The 16,448-nt window shown below is 41.9% G+C and overlaps 1 protein-coding gene across 1 annotated transcript in view; it reads left to right on the forward strand.

Annotated features, from left to right (window-relative positions):
- The window catches only part of macrod2 (mono-ADP ribosylhydrolase 2), a 421,359-nt gene extending 406,366 nt beyond the window's left edge, over window positions 1-14,993 (forward strand). Inside the window, exons 16-18 of the mRNA XM_086258668.1 lie at window positions 11,645-11,680; window positions 12,099-12,161; window positions 13,655-14,993. Of these exons, the coding sequence (XP_086114794.1) occupies window positions 11,645-11,680; window positions 12,099-12,161; window positions 13,655-13,674 (119 nt within the window). The 3' untranslated portion in view covers window positions 13,675-14,993. The remainder of the gene's footprint in view (window positions 1-11,644; window positions 11,681-12,098; window positions 12,162-13,654) is intronic.
- Window positions 14,994-16,448: the final 1,455 nt, after the last annotated feature.

Below are 16,448 nucleotides of genomic sequence, written 5' to 3' on the forward strand. Positions count from 1 at the left end.
TTGATCTTGAGTATCTGTGCGAGGAAGAGATATATATGGAGGAAGGCACAGTAATATATATGTATATCTACACACACACATCATCTTGCACGAGAAATACGATTCTTTGCCTGATAGGAGAAATGCTATAAAGGCTCCACATACTGAATCAAAGCCTAAGCAGCCTATATTTATGAATATTCATAACACACTTTAGAATGAAAATCGCGGGGCTAGATTGTTATTGTGTTTGGAGGATCTGTTCAGCAAGCCTTGTTCTGGTGAGTTGTGAGAGTGGGCACCCGCTTCAGTGAGCTCCTGGAACACTCATAAATTAAAATAAGACTCTTTGCCTAAAGCTAGGAATAAATAAATCTGAATTGTGAGCAGAGATTGTTTTTCCTTCATGCAGCATGATTTTCCTACAGTAGTCGATAGCTATTGTCTTAGCTCCAAAGGTAAGATTTAATGGCTGCAAAGGTTCAATGTCACTGAATAAACAGCAGCTCGTCCATAATTTCTTATCAGGTTTTTAGCTGGCTTTACCTACGAGGAGCTTTTGCATGTAATAGATTGCAAATGTTTTATTTATTTTTGTGCTCTCTGATGATATTTATTGTTACGTGCTTGTCAATTTAGTATGTGAGCATTAGACTTGCTCAATATATTCCTTGAAAACATTGCTCAGGAAACCTTGCAATTAAGGAAGCCAGAATCTTCTATATGTAAGTGATCCTAAAATTTTCCTACCTTTGATTAAGCTGGCCTCTGGCAGAGGCTGAACAGGGTTGAAAGGAGCTCCTTGACTATGGAAGGAGGCTACTTTAGTGGGGTGGCTGGGTGCAGACCAGACGGACAAATAAGGGACAGACTGTAATGGGATACTAAAGCCAAGCAGAAGGAAGCTTGCAGGGGAGACAGAGAGACATACCCAGCAGGTTATCACAAACATTTTAGCCTCAACACAGCAGAGACAAGGCCCCATTACAAAAATACAGAGCTTACATCCCCCCTGCTCCTGTCCCTTTTTTCTTTGATTCCTTTTCACTGCTCAGACTTGTTCTGTTGTTTAAAGCATCACAACAACTAAAGAAAACGCAACTTCATCATAATTATCCAAGTTTTCACTTGTTATTTGAATGCCTTCATGTCACAAACTGCAAGCACCAAATGTGTATTTTTTTTCCCGCTGCCCTGGTGGCCGGGATGTTTTGAACATGCCGTATTGATGGCCGTGACTGCTTTATTTAGCACTGTGGCTTCGCCACAACCACTCACAGCTTACTGTATGCGATGTTATGATCAAAAAGCCCAGCTGCATCCATGAGTACCATATGGTGCCCAAGAACATGCACACAATCCAGCTCTCGCCACTTCACAAACAATAACAAAAAAAGTTTCAAATAGAGGCTCAAAAAAATCCCCTTCTAACAACCGTCTGGAGAATTGGTTGCATTTTCTTGTTAGGAAGGTTTATTTGGGGGGATATTGATTTCTATGTATTTTACTTCCTTATTGTAGCAGCTTGAGTGGTAGAGACCAACAACAAGCCTAAATGGCTCTTCTGAGTCCAACGCACTCGGAGACTCGAAGTTCCAGTGAATTTATCCCACAGTTACTAGTATACTCCACTTAGAGTTTGATGTCGCTTTGCATTTATGGTCCTTTGTCTACAAAAGCAAAAAAGCTTTACTTAATTGGTTGTATTGCACCCCTTTGTCTTGGTCTTTTGTGAACAGTGGGATACTGGTGATGTAAACCTAATTTTGGAGAGCAGCGCAGCCTTTCCTGTGGCTAAGGGTTGTCAGCACACAATTAACTTTTGGCATAACATTGTATACTGTAACACTGTGTGGCTCCTAGGGGAGCAGGCTGCCACTAAATGAAGATACTAGGCTAAACTTATATTTTATAGCCTTTTATACCGACTGTGAAAGTTCAGTGTGAGCAGCTTTACCAGTCACATGCTGTGGCATTGTTTCTGAGTACCGAGTGGTCACATTAATTCAGCTTTTCTCCTTATTATTAAAATCAGTTTGACTCCTGCTTTTGATGTACTTTGGCAATTTTGGGTTACTCTGTATCAAATAAACATAACAGAGATAAAAACACAAACGTTTCTGAAGCTTCATCGTGAAATCCCCACTGAAAAAGTGTAGCATGTTCATATCCAGTTCATTTAGACCGATAATGGAACCAGCAGTTAACTTCGTCTTTAAGCTGCTCACACACAGTTCGCATCGCCAAAAATATTTATCACGATATATATTTGAAAATTTGCGATAACGATATAACTGACGATATAATTGATGCGAGACAAAATACAACTCCACAACATTACTAGCGCAAAAAGACAACCTTCCATTTATTTTCACTTAAACAAGAAGCTGGTTTTTATGTACATTAAAGCTTTATAAAAATGTAACAGTGCAAATGCAAATTCCTTGCTGAAAGTTTAACCAAAAGGCATTTCCACTAGAAATGGGCTGACATGTCCTGAGCATAACCATGTATAATATCCACTGAAGTTAAAAAGAGGTGCTTTGCAACATTAAACTGCAGTGTGCAGTACGTATTTTTCAGACCATAAGGTGCACGGGATTATAAGACACATTAAGCGAAACAAAGCAGTCAGATAAATCAAACTTTATTAAACTCATTCTTCTTGCTTCCTCCACTTCTGTACCATTGATTTATTAATGGATGAATTCTGCTCTATTCCCATGTTGTTGCAGTATATTAATGACTAACCTCGTATTGTGGAAGGATTATCTCAGTTGTTCTCCTGACTGAAGTTTGGTCCGTTTACAGCATCCTGCCATGTGATTGCATTTGTCTCTAATTATCAGGAACTTTAACGTTAACTTTTATAAGTGGAAAAGTGTTAGTGTTCGTCCTCCAGCTTCACTGTTTATGTTATGCTAACATAGCTGTGTCGCTAGCGATCACGTAGCACATCATTATATACCAGCTAGCCCAACTTCAGTAACCCTACAAACGCTGCTGTTTAGTTTCCTGTCTTCATTTATGTTGGAAGTGATAGCAGAGCTGTACGTTTGAATTTTTTCAGAAATCTCTCAGTCAGAACATGCTATATCATGCTTAGGTAACTAGCGAAACTAGCGAGCTAACTTCCGCTAGCTTCCTGCTAACTTCTAACTCCGTTAAATGTAATAAATTTTATTTTCATGGATGCCTGGAAGTTAAACTTCATAGTTTCACCTGGTTAAGCAGCAATGCTGATCGTTTTATTAAAGATGAAAGAATTGAGACAGTTTTTAACTCTCAGTGATGCTGCAGTGTTCGTTTGGCCTGAAGATACGGAGTTTAGGACCCAGATTACTCCCAGATTTAAGAGCATCTTAGTCCGACAAATACGACAATAACAACGGCCGCTTGCATGTTCTGCAAAAAATGTGCTTTGTCGTGTATCTGACGGACAAACACCAAACCAGTTCCACATCACTGAAGTTGCACCATTTTTACAAACCAATTCTGGTTCATCTGTTTCACTCAACAATCGGCCATGTGCGTATGAAAACAAAGGTACTGCGCATGCGCGTTTTACTCATATTCTATCGCGATATATCATTTTCTTATCGTTGCCTAACATTATACCGGTATTACCGTGAACGGTATAATATGGCCCAGCCCTACGAGTTACCATGGCGATTTAGCCAGGTTAAAGAGAGCTACTGTGGCGCTTCTGACTTGAAGCTCGCTCCACGTAGCTTGTTAACTCTTTCGCGTCGTTTCATAGCACAACCCTCTAGTCAGAATCGTAATGCCAACACAGAAGCATCTTGAACCTTCTTTCTAATGACCGATAGGCAGTGACTCCTCTGGCTGCAAAAAAAAAAGTATACATATACAGGAAAACATCCCTCCTGCTCCTTTTATCCGTGACCTCAGTAAACACTTTCCTGTCAAGGCTGAGGATACAGCCGTCTTACAGTGGCACTGAGAGCTTTGAATGCACTGCAACTCCACAAACACAGAGAAATAAACGAACCATCTTCACTAATGTGACAGCCCATTGCGCATCATTTATGCTGCAAAGTGTGAAAAGCGAACCACATACTGGAACGTGCTGCAAATATACAGAAAAACTGTTAGTAGCAACCAAAAAAAGCACTGTTGTCGAGGGGCACTAAAAACTGATGAACATGGCTAGGTACAGCCTTGATGTTGCCATGGTGACACATGAAACAACTGACTCTACTACCTAGCAGTGTGCAGCTAAATATTCTGTATTTGAACACCTAAACAGTTCATATATTACCCACATAGCAGCCTGGATCATTTTGCATTGTGGAGAAACACAGAACGCTGGTCATTTAGTTGGAGATGGAGAGCAGCACACACTGTCTACAGTGTCCATTACGTTGGCCACCTTTGGCCCAGAAGCTGGCTTCAAAGAGAGGGGGCCTCATCCAACAGGCTACACTTTTTCTCTTCTTCTTTGAAGCTCCTCTTTTGATCAGTTCTCTTATCCCGTCCCCACCCACTGTTTGGTTCACAAAAACGGCAAATGAATCAACTCTCAGCAGAGAGAGAATTTGTCAGCCAGAAGAGAGGCAACAAATGTGTTTTTGAAATGTCTGGAACATATTTTAGTCACAGTCACCGAGGCACACGTATTATAAAATACACACAGACACAAAAGACGCTGTTTGAGTGATGATGAGTGATCTCTGTATGGGTTCCCTGTCTCCTGGAGGGGGAGAGGAAGACTTGATGGGAGACTTGATGTCTACAGTTTTTATAGAATATAATGAACTGATTTACTGAAAATTTAAATATTCATTAGCTGCAGTCCAACATTATACTATATATAACATCAGCCCAATATTGTCTTCTATTGTCAAGCTCAGTTCTGATGCTCATGTGCCAATTTTTGGCGCTTTAGTTGGGCGGGCAGGGTCCACATGGGCACCCTGACTGTTCTACGGCTATGCAGTCTAACACACAACCAGCTGTGATGCACTTTATTTTTAAACTTTTCATCAGTTTGAACTACAGTAGCTCGTCTGTTTGGACCACATGGCCATTTCTGACCAATGACCATGTCGGTGGTTCACCACTGTAATTTCTTTGGACCAGTTTTGATAGATACTGATTACTGCAGTTTAGGAGACGCTCTGACCCAGTCGTCTGGCCATCACAGTCTGGCTCTAGTCAGACTCACTCATACCCTAACGCTCACCCATTTTTCCTGCTTCTACCACATCAACTCTGAGAACAAAATGTTCGCTTGCTTCATTAGTTTCAACTTCAGTACCATACAGTTTTTTGCCGTCATGCTATGTCATTAAAATGTATCACTGAAAATATATCTGCAGAGAAAGAGGGTGAACAGCTTCATCCTTTATCATGATGTCTCCGTTACGTCCACGTCCACTGCTGAAATATACGTGGTGCTTTTAATGAGGTTCGCCAATCAAGCTGCTCCTTTTCTGACCTTTCGGTGATAAACAGCTGCTCTGCCCGGGCTTCTGTTTTCTCTGCAGTCTAGACAAGCACTTTGATTATATTGACCAGTCCAATCCATAAGGAAAACCTTGAGCTGCCCAGAAGAGGCATCACTTCATAACTGCAAGTCAATGCATAACTGCAAAGACGGCAACACACACACACACACCCGGGCCATCCTCTGCAAACATGCCTCTTCCACACCTCGCTCAGACGTGACGTGTCCCATTTTAATGTATCACAGGGGTTAGCCGGATCACCTAGCGCCGGATTCATCTCTCCCCCTGCAAGACCGTCTGTGTCTTGATATAGTAAACCACAATAGGTATTGAAAACAGCAGCGGGCATCTACCTGCAGCAGGCCCTTTAGCAGCACAGGGAGAGTCTAAAGATTATGTAAAGTAATTCAGTGAGTGATGAGAGAGGAGCAGGCCACCACTGACAGCAGGTTTAGCAGGTATGTAGGTCACACAGGGGGAGGCCTTTTTTGCATTTTTCCCTTCCGTGTCTATTTTTGTGTTGTCTCCCTCTCTTACTTCTTTACTTAATCAGTTATTCACTTATTCCTTTCATCTCTTTGCATCACAGTGTTCTGGCTCTTTTTAAAAAAAAATCCACTCTGTTGTCTTCTGACAGACGGTGGTGACTTTCTCACACTACCTTGGACGAAATGGGTAATAGAAAAAGACTAAAAAGAGAGATTAAGGAGAGACTTTGCCAATGGAGACAACATTTTTACTGGCTTTCGTGTTTCTTTCAAACCCTTTGCATTATCAAAGGATTGCCACTGGTCATTTTTGTAGCATATCTGAACCCCCTTCTTCTCTTGCCATTGCTGGCTGCCTTTTAATCATCTTCACTTCTCCCCGAGTAGTAGCTTAACCCCAAAGCAGATGGTGTCCTGTTCTCTTTTCACTCATTCGGAGTACTTTGTGTTTTCTCATCTTGTCAAGCATGGCCCAGGCCTCTGTAATGAGTTTGGGCCTTTTCAGTCTGTTTAGAGGACCCTGACACAACTCTGAGCCGCCCCACCGCAGCCACCACTACAAGGTTACCCAAACCCGCAGGGGAGCACAATGCTACTTAGTGTCCACAACCCCTTGGCCTTTTCTTGGGGAGAAGAAAGGCAGAATATTAATGAAGACTCTTGGCTTTTCAGGAGGATAGCAGTAGAGAGGGGCGGTCAGTGTTTACTGAACAGGCTTGTTTTCATCTCCCTAGCCCGCAGGTCACAGCTCAATGCTCTTTAATTGGCTCAGATTGTCAGACAGTGTTCCATCTCGTAGAAGAGAAAACTCTAGCTATCAAATGCTGCCTCCAGCACCACCACCACCCCCTACTGCCTCCCTTTACAAAATCCCCTCCTCTTTTTACTGCTTTGAGAGTGGCAGCTCATGCAGCATGTACTACAAACTTCAAATTAACATATGAAAATGGGTTGCTTTCCACATTTACCAGCTCATTAGTTCTTTTGGTTGGGCACTTGTTGAGCTCCACCCATTCTTGTTTTGCCTGAGCAGGGATGTCTTTAATTATCTTTGCAGTAGGCATATCAGACCCAAAGCTATTAGCCCATGCAAAGTTCAATGAGGGACTCTTTGATACTTGTTAAATATACATAACCCAGGACAGACCAGTCCCGAGTCCCCCATAGACCACCCAGTTTAAATAATTTTCCTCTCATCCCCCTGAAAAGAATAGAGCACCGACAGATACTGGCATCGACCTTGACATTTTCCTTCTTTTTTCTCTCAAGATAACGTGCCATTGAACAAGCCGTGGCCCTCCAACTGCATCACAAAAGCTCCAAACAACAGACTGAACGCAGGCAAAATAGAAGTACTTAATGCACTCGGTGCAAGACGTCGCGCATTCTCTAGTGAACCGTTCATGTGCTGATGGCTTTCAGTTGTTCCTAGACTGATATCGCCATGGCTCATGTTCATTGTTAGAGTGGAAGCAGGCAGCTGGACACCTGTGTGATCTGCTTGGGATCAAAGCTCCGAGATGTTTTCAGACACAACAGACCAGCCTGCCATGCCATGCTTTAAGGATCAAATGAACAGAAGAAATTCTCCTAAGGGAACTGACACTGTAGAGCGCAGACACTTCTACACCTCGATCGATTTCTTTTCTTTTCTCTTTCATTTTTTTTTTTAACTGCTCAAGATGACGAGATTAAAAAAGACTGTGAGATGTCCTGTGGCTAAAGGACAAAGGGAACCTCCTGTTCTGCTCACGGCTCCTGTCTGGAACATTAAACAGAGACGGTTCCCATGCTGCTATGTGGGTGACCCATGGGGACTGCCTCCCTTGCGAGCCGGCTGAGTTGGAATGACAAGACCATTAAAAGTTGCGTAAAAGCAGAAATGCTGGTGGTCATGACAAACACCATTTAACAATGATGAGTACACTTATCACACAAAAGCTACAGCTAATCAAAAATCCGTCTCCTATTCAAACATTGTTTTCACATTTTAACTCGTCGCTGCTGCAGTTCAAACACACTTGCTGTCGTCACTGAATATTGTGCTGCGGCATACTAATGCTGACCAACAAAACGCTAACTACCGCTTGTCTAATAAATGAATGGAAGGTGGGGGGATGTAATTTTCTGCTTGTCTGCATGCGAGGGTGACTTATGCCCAACTCTCTTCCTTCCTCTCCCTTCTCTCATGTGTGGAAATGTGAGCGCATGCAGTTTTCCTCCTTCTTGATGGTTTTCTCTCCAGGATGTTTTTAACTGAACTTCTAAAAGGCTGAAATGACAGAAAAAAATGTTAAAGAACTTAAAAGTTAGTTAACGTTTGAAATGTTTCTGATATTCCGGGTGACCTCTGCCCATCTCTAAATTAGTCCGGCTTGATCTCCGTCTCCTTCGTCTTCACCAAAACACGATGATATCATGACCGATAATAACTGATTACAGTTCAAATATGTGGAATCAGATCAAAAACCCTTTTGGAAAATCTCATTACCAGTCACCTCATCCAAGTTTGCCGGTCTCAGTGAAGTCGAGTCTCTCTTTTGCACGCCCTCACTCATAAATTTGGGGTCGCTCATCTGTTGGGATGGCAGATTTTGCCACCTAATGTAAAGTCTTTCATGCATAATTGATCAGTAATTCCAGTTATGACAGCACATCTGAAAACTGCTGTGCTGATTAAAGAAGCAGTGCATTTGTCTAGTTCGGTGTCTGGGATTAGAGAAAAAACACAAGAGATGTCAGTGTGTTGTAATAAAAACATCATAAAACATAAAACATACTAAAATTATGGATTTCATTATCTTTACCCGTAAGATTGGAGCATAACTGGCAGAAATCTTTGGCTTCTATAAGTTGTGAAATCTTTACATTTTAAGATTTGTTCATGCGTTGTTGCAAAAATTAACTAAATTTGCTAACAAGCTGACAGACAGACAGTAAATAAGGTTATAGAAGTATTTGAATTATTCCTATGATAATGTTATCGTGAATGAGCCTCGTGGCCGTGATCGTTCGAAAGTAAAAATCTGATCTCTCGCAGCCCTGAAGTGTTCTGCTTTCTTCACAAAACAACACAAAGTGGCTTTTAGTAGAGCTGAAAGAGAATTAAGAGACCTTGTTGCGCAAGTGTACGAGAGGACAAGTACATTAGAATCTCTGTTTTACGAAACAGGTCCTCAACTGGCAATTTTAATAAATGGCAGCAGCAAAACACCAGTCTCGGTGTCAAAATTGAAAAGGTGACTCCTGCGTCCTGGCCTTCAAACCAGCGTACAAAGAAAAAGACCAATTTCCTCCTACAACAAGACAACGACCCAAAGCGCAGCTCCAAGCTATGCACGAAGAATTTCGAGTGGAAGAAGTCAGCTGATAAGCAGCAGAGAGGCCAGCACAGTCACCAGCTCTCAATTATTTTGCCCTCTTTCTGTAGACTCACATTAACCCATGTACATACAAATTCTGTAACCAGGGCTGAATGCTCGTAATTTACATACCAGCATGGAGGCTAGGGGTCACCATCAAGGACCCCTCAAGTCCTTGGTATTAAAAAACATTGCTGTAAGCTGTCCACTTTCCCCGCTGAGGGAGTAGTCAATTCACTCTGTTTTTCTTCTATTTTTCTTATCTGCCCTCTGTGGACTGTGCTTCTCCTTCACCAGAGGCCCATTTTTCTTCTCCCCCCCCCCAAAAAAAATCTTGTTTATGTGTTTACCACAGCACCCTCTGATGCTCCTCTAAATGATAGCCCTTTCACTGTCAGCACAAATTAGAGAACGAGAGAAACCAATGCTGCTGTTCCCTCCAAGCTTCAGTCAGAAAGAAGCTGAAGCCACAATCATCTGAAAATCTGAACTTTTTTTTCCTTCGTTTTGATCAGTGTTGGGTATCGAAAGGGGAGGAGGATGCTACCCAAGCTCCAAGACCGTGTTGTCATTACCTAGGAGAGAACAAAAAAGGAGCATCTGGAATGAGGCCGCTGCTTCAGTGAGCTCCTGCTGCTACGCGTAGACATGCTAAGCTAGTTCATACGACGGAGGCTGTATTCCAGTGTCGGGCACATTTCCCATGTCTCGCCATCAGCTTTAATGCACATAGAGATTATGTGGAAAAGCGTTAATGAACGGCATATCATTTGATGCGTATGCATAATTAATTACTTCACTATTGATGCCATACGGGTAACACATCCAAAACACATCTGGCACAATGTGCGTGTCATGCTTCCTGTCAGTTTAGTCTATTACAGCAGGAAAATCTGCTTCTTTGATTAATTTATAATAAGCCAGAAGACATTAAAGGGAAATTCTGGGTTATTTAGAGCTGCTTTCCTTTTCTGGTTATTTTTCATCTGGATGAGTCATTTTGGTTGGTTCTGATAGCGTTTTACTTAAAGTCACGTCTGGGATCTGGGGACAGGCTGGCAAAAAATTCAAATTAAGTTTTAAATAAGTTCATTTAAGCCAGATAATTTAAACCAATTACTACTTGGAGGAGACAAAAAACAGTTTGAAGCGCACTTGTCGCACTGCTGGCAAGCACAAACGAATCAAGATTTGTAGTCTACATATGGTGCGTGCGTTACTATTTTCCCACATCAATTATGCTCCTAAGTATAATTACGTTATTACTGATAGAAATCACAGGCATTGTGCCAAAGCAATAAAAAATAACATCCAAGTTATAAATAACCAGAAGATAAAAAGGACATAATATAATTCCAAGGCCGTTTCCATGCCACAGATCAAACGGTAAAAGAAAGCAGGGGGATATTGTTGTTGCTTCATCCTTCCTGCTTTTCTGCAGTCCTTGAGTCCCGGTGGTGTCTTGGAGAGGAGAAATTTATCCCAATATGTTGCAACAGATTAAATCAGTTTTATACTGAAGAAGCAGTATAATGGATTTTCTACACAGCTGACAGAGTCCTAGTGAGACAGCCAGCGAGGGAAAGCTATTGTGCAATGCACAAACTTTCATCTCGCTTTGAGGACTTTAGATACCTGCAATTACAACCGTGAGTGTATAATGACCTCAACCGCAGCCTTGTTCCTCTGAACATACAGAACACCGGAGCAGCCTTAGACTCCATGGTTGCTTCTATCATCCCGAAGCAGTTGTATTTGTTTACATCATCACCAGACTGCCTGGGGAGTGTGGTTATTTTTATGGTCTGCTTTGTTTGGTTGATTGCTGTTGCGAAAGGGGGGAGCGCGAAGGTTTGCTCTGGGAGTGACTACGAAGGAGTTTGTGACTACAGAGGTAACGGGGAGGATAGACGGGGAGAGGGAAGCGTGTAGAGGAGGGTTGGGGGCGTCTGTGTGTGTGTGGTGGGTGGATGTTGGGGGGGTCTCAAGCTGCCTTATGGGAACGGTGGTTTGTAATTAATTTTGAATGCATCTCTCTCCCTTCTCAGATTTTGTTTTGTTCCGTTTTGAAGTGTTGCACTTCAGGAGGGCGCTGAAATTCCAGGCTTGAGAGTTGAAGCATCAGGATAAATGGAAATGTTTGCTCATGAAATCCTGGACTAGTTCCAGGATGATCGACTCTGTTGGTCATAAAGCATTTTGACAAAAGCACAAAGAGTCGCTGAATAATCCTGAATAATGGCTGCGTTTACCCAAATTTGAGTCTGTTTAACCGTATCCGCGTGCACGAATCGACTTTTAGAATAGCTAACATGTGCGTATTTGTGTGTTCTCCATGTTACAGATTCTCAGACGAACGACACTGGCACCAGCAGTGGAGGTGAGCCGAGATTATGCGTTTTCAGAGTAGAGACTCCCTAACAGCCTGACAGCCACATCCCTTCCTCAATTTCTTCCCTTTTTTCACAACACAGTACATATTAGCCTTTGATTATATAAAAGATGCATTTAAATTTTAGAGCTGGGAAGCTGCAGACAGCATCAGAAGTCGGTTTTTTAATGAATTCACATATAAAAAAAATCATTATGAGATGTTCGCATAATCTTCAGTCCTGATCTGAAGCCGTCTCTCTTAGCTCCACTGTAACTACAAACCGAACTCAGGCTCACAAGCTTGGCGAGGCAGCGCTTGTTTAGGTATATTGATGCTTCTTGGCACAGAAAAGTGGGAAGGGCTGCCTGATTTTCATGGCCTCTTGTAATATTTCCCCGCTCTCCTTTCTTTTACTCCCTTCTAGGAGAGACGAACGATCCTGTCGAGGACTCGGAACAAGCTGATTCAACTCTAACTCAGTCCAAAGGTAAAAGCTTGAAAGAAGCACTCACACCCGCTTACTGGCTCACACTGATGTCACACACATCTCTATAAGTGGATTCTTATTAGTGGCCACAGCTGCTGAATTAAAATTCACTTCTTTTCGAGAATCCTCCGCTGCGCACAGCCAAGTGTTACCCAGCTTCACCCTACTTGTCTCCATTCCCCCTCCCCGTCTGTCTCCATCTCCTTGTCTCTGTAGGGGCAGGCAGCCGGCAGTACGTGTTCCTTCAGGGCCAAATGCATTTGTAAATCCTCTGTACCCATTTCAGGTCTGCAACTATAACCCTGATATTTTAGTATATGCGCGTCGGCACGTCTTTGGAGATTGAGTATGATGAATTACCTGCACCCTCAACTATTGGGCATTTAATAAATCAAGTGTGCAAAGCATATTGTTTTAACATGCAGCCAAAACAGACTGTAGGGGTAATAATAATGCCAATAAATCATATCTGATAAGGATACTACACTGGTCTTATCCTCAGGTCTTCGTTGAGATTTAGGCTAATAAGACAGCATATAATTTGAATGTAGTCATCTATGGAGGGTGCTATTAATTTCTGTGAACACGCTTGTTCTCTGTGTGGGTCCAAAGAAGCGATGAGCCAAAAAAGAAAAAAATGGCTTTCGGATTTGGGCATCGTATAGTTTCCAGGTAGAAAAAATTAATTTAAGCAACTGCTACGAACAGATTGTTGGGGTTGAATAAATAGGACAGGGAAGCAGCATATGAAATAACTTGGCAGAGGTAGGTGGGTTGGTGTAGAAAGGAGAGAGCTTAAACAATGCCAGACAAAGCAGCCAGGAAAAGGGGGAAAAAAGCCTGTTGCTGGACAACCGAGTGCATCAGGGTGGGACTGTGTGCGAGGGAGATGGTTAGTTCATAGTGTGCCGTTAAAATTAGCCAGAGTACATCAAAACTTACTGTATGACATTTTTAGAGCAAAGTTGATGTGTTGTTTTATCTTCAAACACAAAAATCACGTCATTTGCGGTGAAATGGGAACAGAGGAAACGGATCTGCCTCGATGTCTCTGTCTGCCGCACACAATTTTTCGAGCATCACTGAGCTGGATTTTGACGAAGCTTTGAGTTGTTATAAAGTACGTGTCATCCCTGTTTACTGGCATTTACAGATTAGTGCTTTTGTTTCATTTGACTTGTATTTATGTACTCCTTTACAGTCTAATGCAATCCACAGCCAGAAATCTTGAACTCTTTTCACAATAAAGACAACATTTGACGACCTCCCCTTTACCCTTAATGATGATCAGTATATATCAATAAAGACGTGGTTTGATGACCAACAGTTTTTGGGTTTTTCCCACTAACCTCTGATGATGCTGATGCTGATTCTGATTACGCCAAAAAAAAAAAAAAAAAACGTTCAGTTTAGAAAAGAGCTTCAAGGGTTGCTCCTAGTACGCCTCCAACACAGAGTGTTGAGGAAATGTCTTGTCATTTGTTTCCATCCAGGCACTGAGAAGAAAGACTGACCAGCTGAAGGGAAGACAATCAGCCTCATCTGACAGCCAGCAAACTGTGCGAAGGCCACACTGGTGTCAGCCTGGCCCATGTCAGTATGGGCTCTGACACTGGCCCAGGAAAACCAGTTACTCACAAGATGCTCACATTCCCAACTTTACTTACCCTCCCCTCTCTTGGTTAAACTATTCATCCCTGAAATATGTATGTACTATATGTATATGTATGTACAAAACCTTACTTATAGGACTTGAACATATCAACCAGAAAAGATGAGCCATACCTCACTGTGTGTTAGAGTCATACATCATTCTGCCCGAAGGGTGCAATGAGATAAACCAGGTTCAAGTCTTGCTATTTGATAAACCCACTGTGAGAGCATGGCGAAGCTGTCATTGGACAACAGCCACAGCTCCTACATGTTGACACTCCCGGCTGGGTGATGCTAAACATCAACCATCCTTTTTAGTTTTTACTGACGCCACCAGTACAGTCACGATGGCGCTCTGTAGTGGGACGACAGCCTGCATTTGTAATCTGCTTTGGAGTGCGACACACTGACACCTGCCACGTCTCCTCACACACCGCCGCAGCTTCGATTTCCATTCTTTAGTCAGATCGGCCAATGCCCCGATTCGCGTTGCGGTCTGTGAGGCGACGTGCCGCTTGCCAGGCCTTTCATCTGAACATCACTAATCAAGTCTCATCTCCGCTGCTGCCGTGACTGCAGCTTTACTCATTTTAACCAGGAAACTGTTCATTAACGCCCGTGCACATAAACGAGGATGTGAGTGTCTTTTCAACAAATCGATTTGAGTCTTCTTTTTAATTTCCCCTCCCTCCCCTTTCCTTTTTCTTTGCCATTTCCAGTGCATGCCAGGAAATTGCTTTGAACTTCACCTACATAAACAAGAATTGCAGTCTTCTTCGCTTTCGCTTGTCTTCTTACCAGATTGTCTATAATTGTATCGAATGAATCTGCCTTATTTCATATCAAATTACAAAAAAACCATCACAATCACAGACCTGAGGAGGAGATGTATGAGTTCTTGGTTGTGTATTGCTTGCAGATGATTTGTATTTTTAAGTACATGTAATGGCTAACACCTGTTTTTTTTTCCTTTCTTTAATTTTTAAAAAAGGGGTTTTGGTTTGTTTCAAATGTTGGTATGAGTCATTAATTATTTTCAGTGGTGCCATACTAAAGATCAGAGAAATTACAGTTCTTAGAAATGATGCCTTCATACTTTGATGTTTGCTTTGCTAAATTATAACACAAAAAACAACAAATAAAATTTAAGGTGGAAGCAATGGGTCAGCTTTTAATGTACCTTGTTTTGTGTCTTGATTCGTTGCCATCGTCATGACAGCAGCGTATGTTTTATTTTATTCTAATAGCGACCAGCACAGTCGGTTTCCTCTCAGCTGTGTGTGAAATTCAACAACTGTAACAGAGCAATCAGTCGTGTGTCTCTGGGCAGTCAGAAACAATTAGTCTGTCCTTTGATCTCCTGCATGCTCACTCCCTGGCCCTCAGGCTCTCCCTTGTATCAAACGAGACAAGATATCTGGCAGAACCTCTAACCCCAGAGCCCTCCCACCCTCTGAGAAACGCCTGAGACCTCACAAAAAGCTTGTTACCACAGTCTCAGTCTCAAGTTATCAAAGAAGCTCTTATCTGCAACAAAACCAGCACGTATATAAACAATTAGTCGCTGTGGCCACAATTCAAAACCTGAAAGTGGCTACACAGATGCATCTATCTGATCCTGTCTTTGGTGGATTTCTCCTGGATTTCTCCTGATTTCTTAAGGATGCGATTTTTGGATGCTGTTCATCAGCTATAGATACATTTTTAAAGGCTGTTGCTTCTTTTGTCCTCCACTTGTCCAGTTTCCTTATTTTTTATTTAGTATGCTTAGATCTGCCAGGTTTTCAGCTAATAGCGCCTTGGGAATCACCTTGCGTTACAAAAATACTATGTTATGCTTGTCAAACTGTGTTATGTTTGGCATTTTTCATGGATTCAACTAAGAAATGAGAACTAATTCATTTCTTGACAGGCTGGTGTTAAAGTGCCTAAAGATACAATTGCAAATTGGTTCTTTGCAAGTTGTCTATTATATGTGGACACAGCACAGGTTCAGCACTTGAGTTAGGAGCCTTTTTATTCTTGAATGATTCATTTGTTAGTGTTAAGTGGATTTAAAATAAAAAAATATAAACAATTCCTGGGAAAATCGTCTGGTACAAGGACTGGAATGGAAGTGAGTGGCAAAAGCAGCCAAAAGAAAGCCTGGAGAACTATCTCTCAATACCACTTTAAACATTACAAGAAGGTCCGGCTACTTGGAAGAAGAATACAAAGCAATGAGGGGTGGCTGAAGACTTTTGCACAGTACTTTTTGTCCAATTTGAATCAAATTTGCTGACTTAATGACACCCCACATATTAAAAATTAATGTGTGACATCACCTACTGGTGTGTGTGGACCTGCATGTTGAAGCTTTTTGGACCCAGAAGTGAACACATTTAGAAGAGAAGAGGAAACTCAAAGTACTTACCTTACACTAGGTCAGGAAAGTGCACAGCACAGACATAGGTGCCTGCTAATCCGTGCTAATTAACACACTAATAAATCAGTCAACAAAATTAGAGCATAGACAAGCTATACCAAATAGTGACACAGTAAGCAATATTTTTGTTCACATTCTTTAGAAAAACACCACACTACAAACAGTCGATACAGTTCATTAACTTGTATTAGCTGAGGTGAAGTCTCAAG

The sequence above is a fragment of the Aulonocara sp. 'chitande type north' Nkhata Bay genome, linkage group LG13 (genome assembly GCF_057382095.1).
Source record: "Aulonocara sp. 'chitande type north' Nkhata Bay isolate Kocher_YH1m ecotype deep benthic linkage group LG13, A_spYH_male_GT1.1, whole genome shotgun sequence".
In the NCBI taxonomy this organism is placed as follows: Eukaryota; Metazoa; Chordata; class Actinopteri; order Cichliformes; family Cichlidae; genus Aulonocara; species Aulonocara sp. 'chitande type north' Nkhata Bay.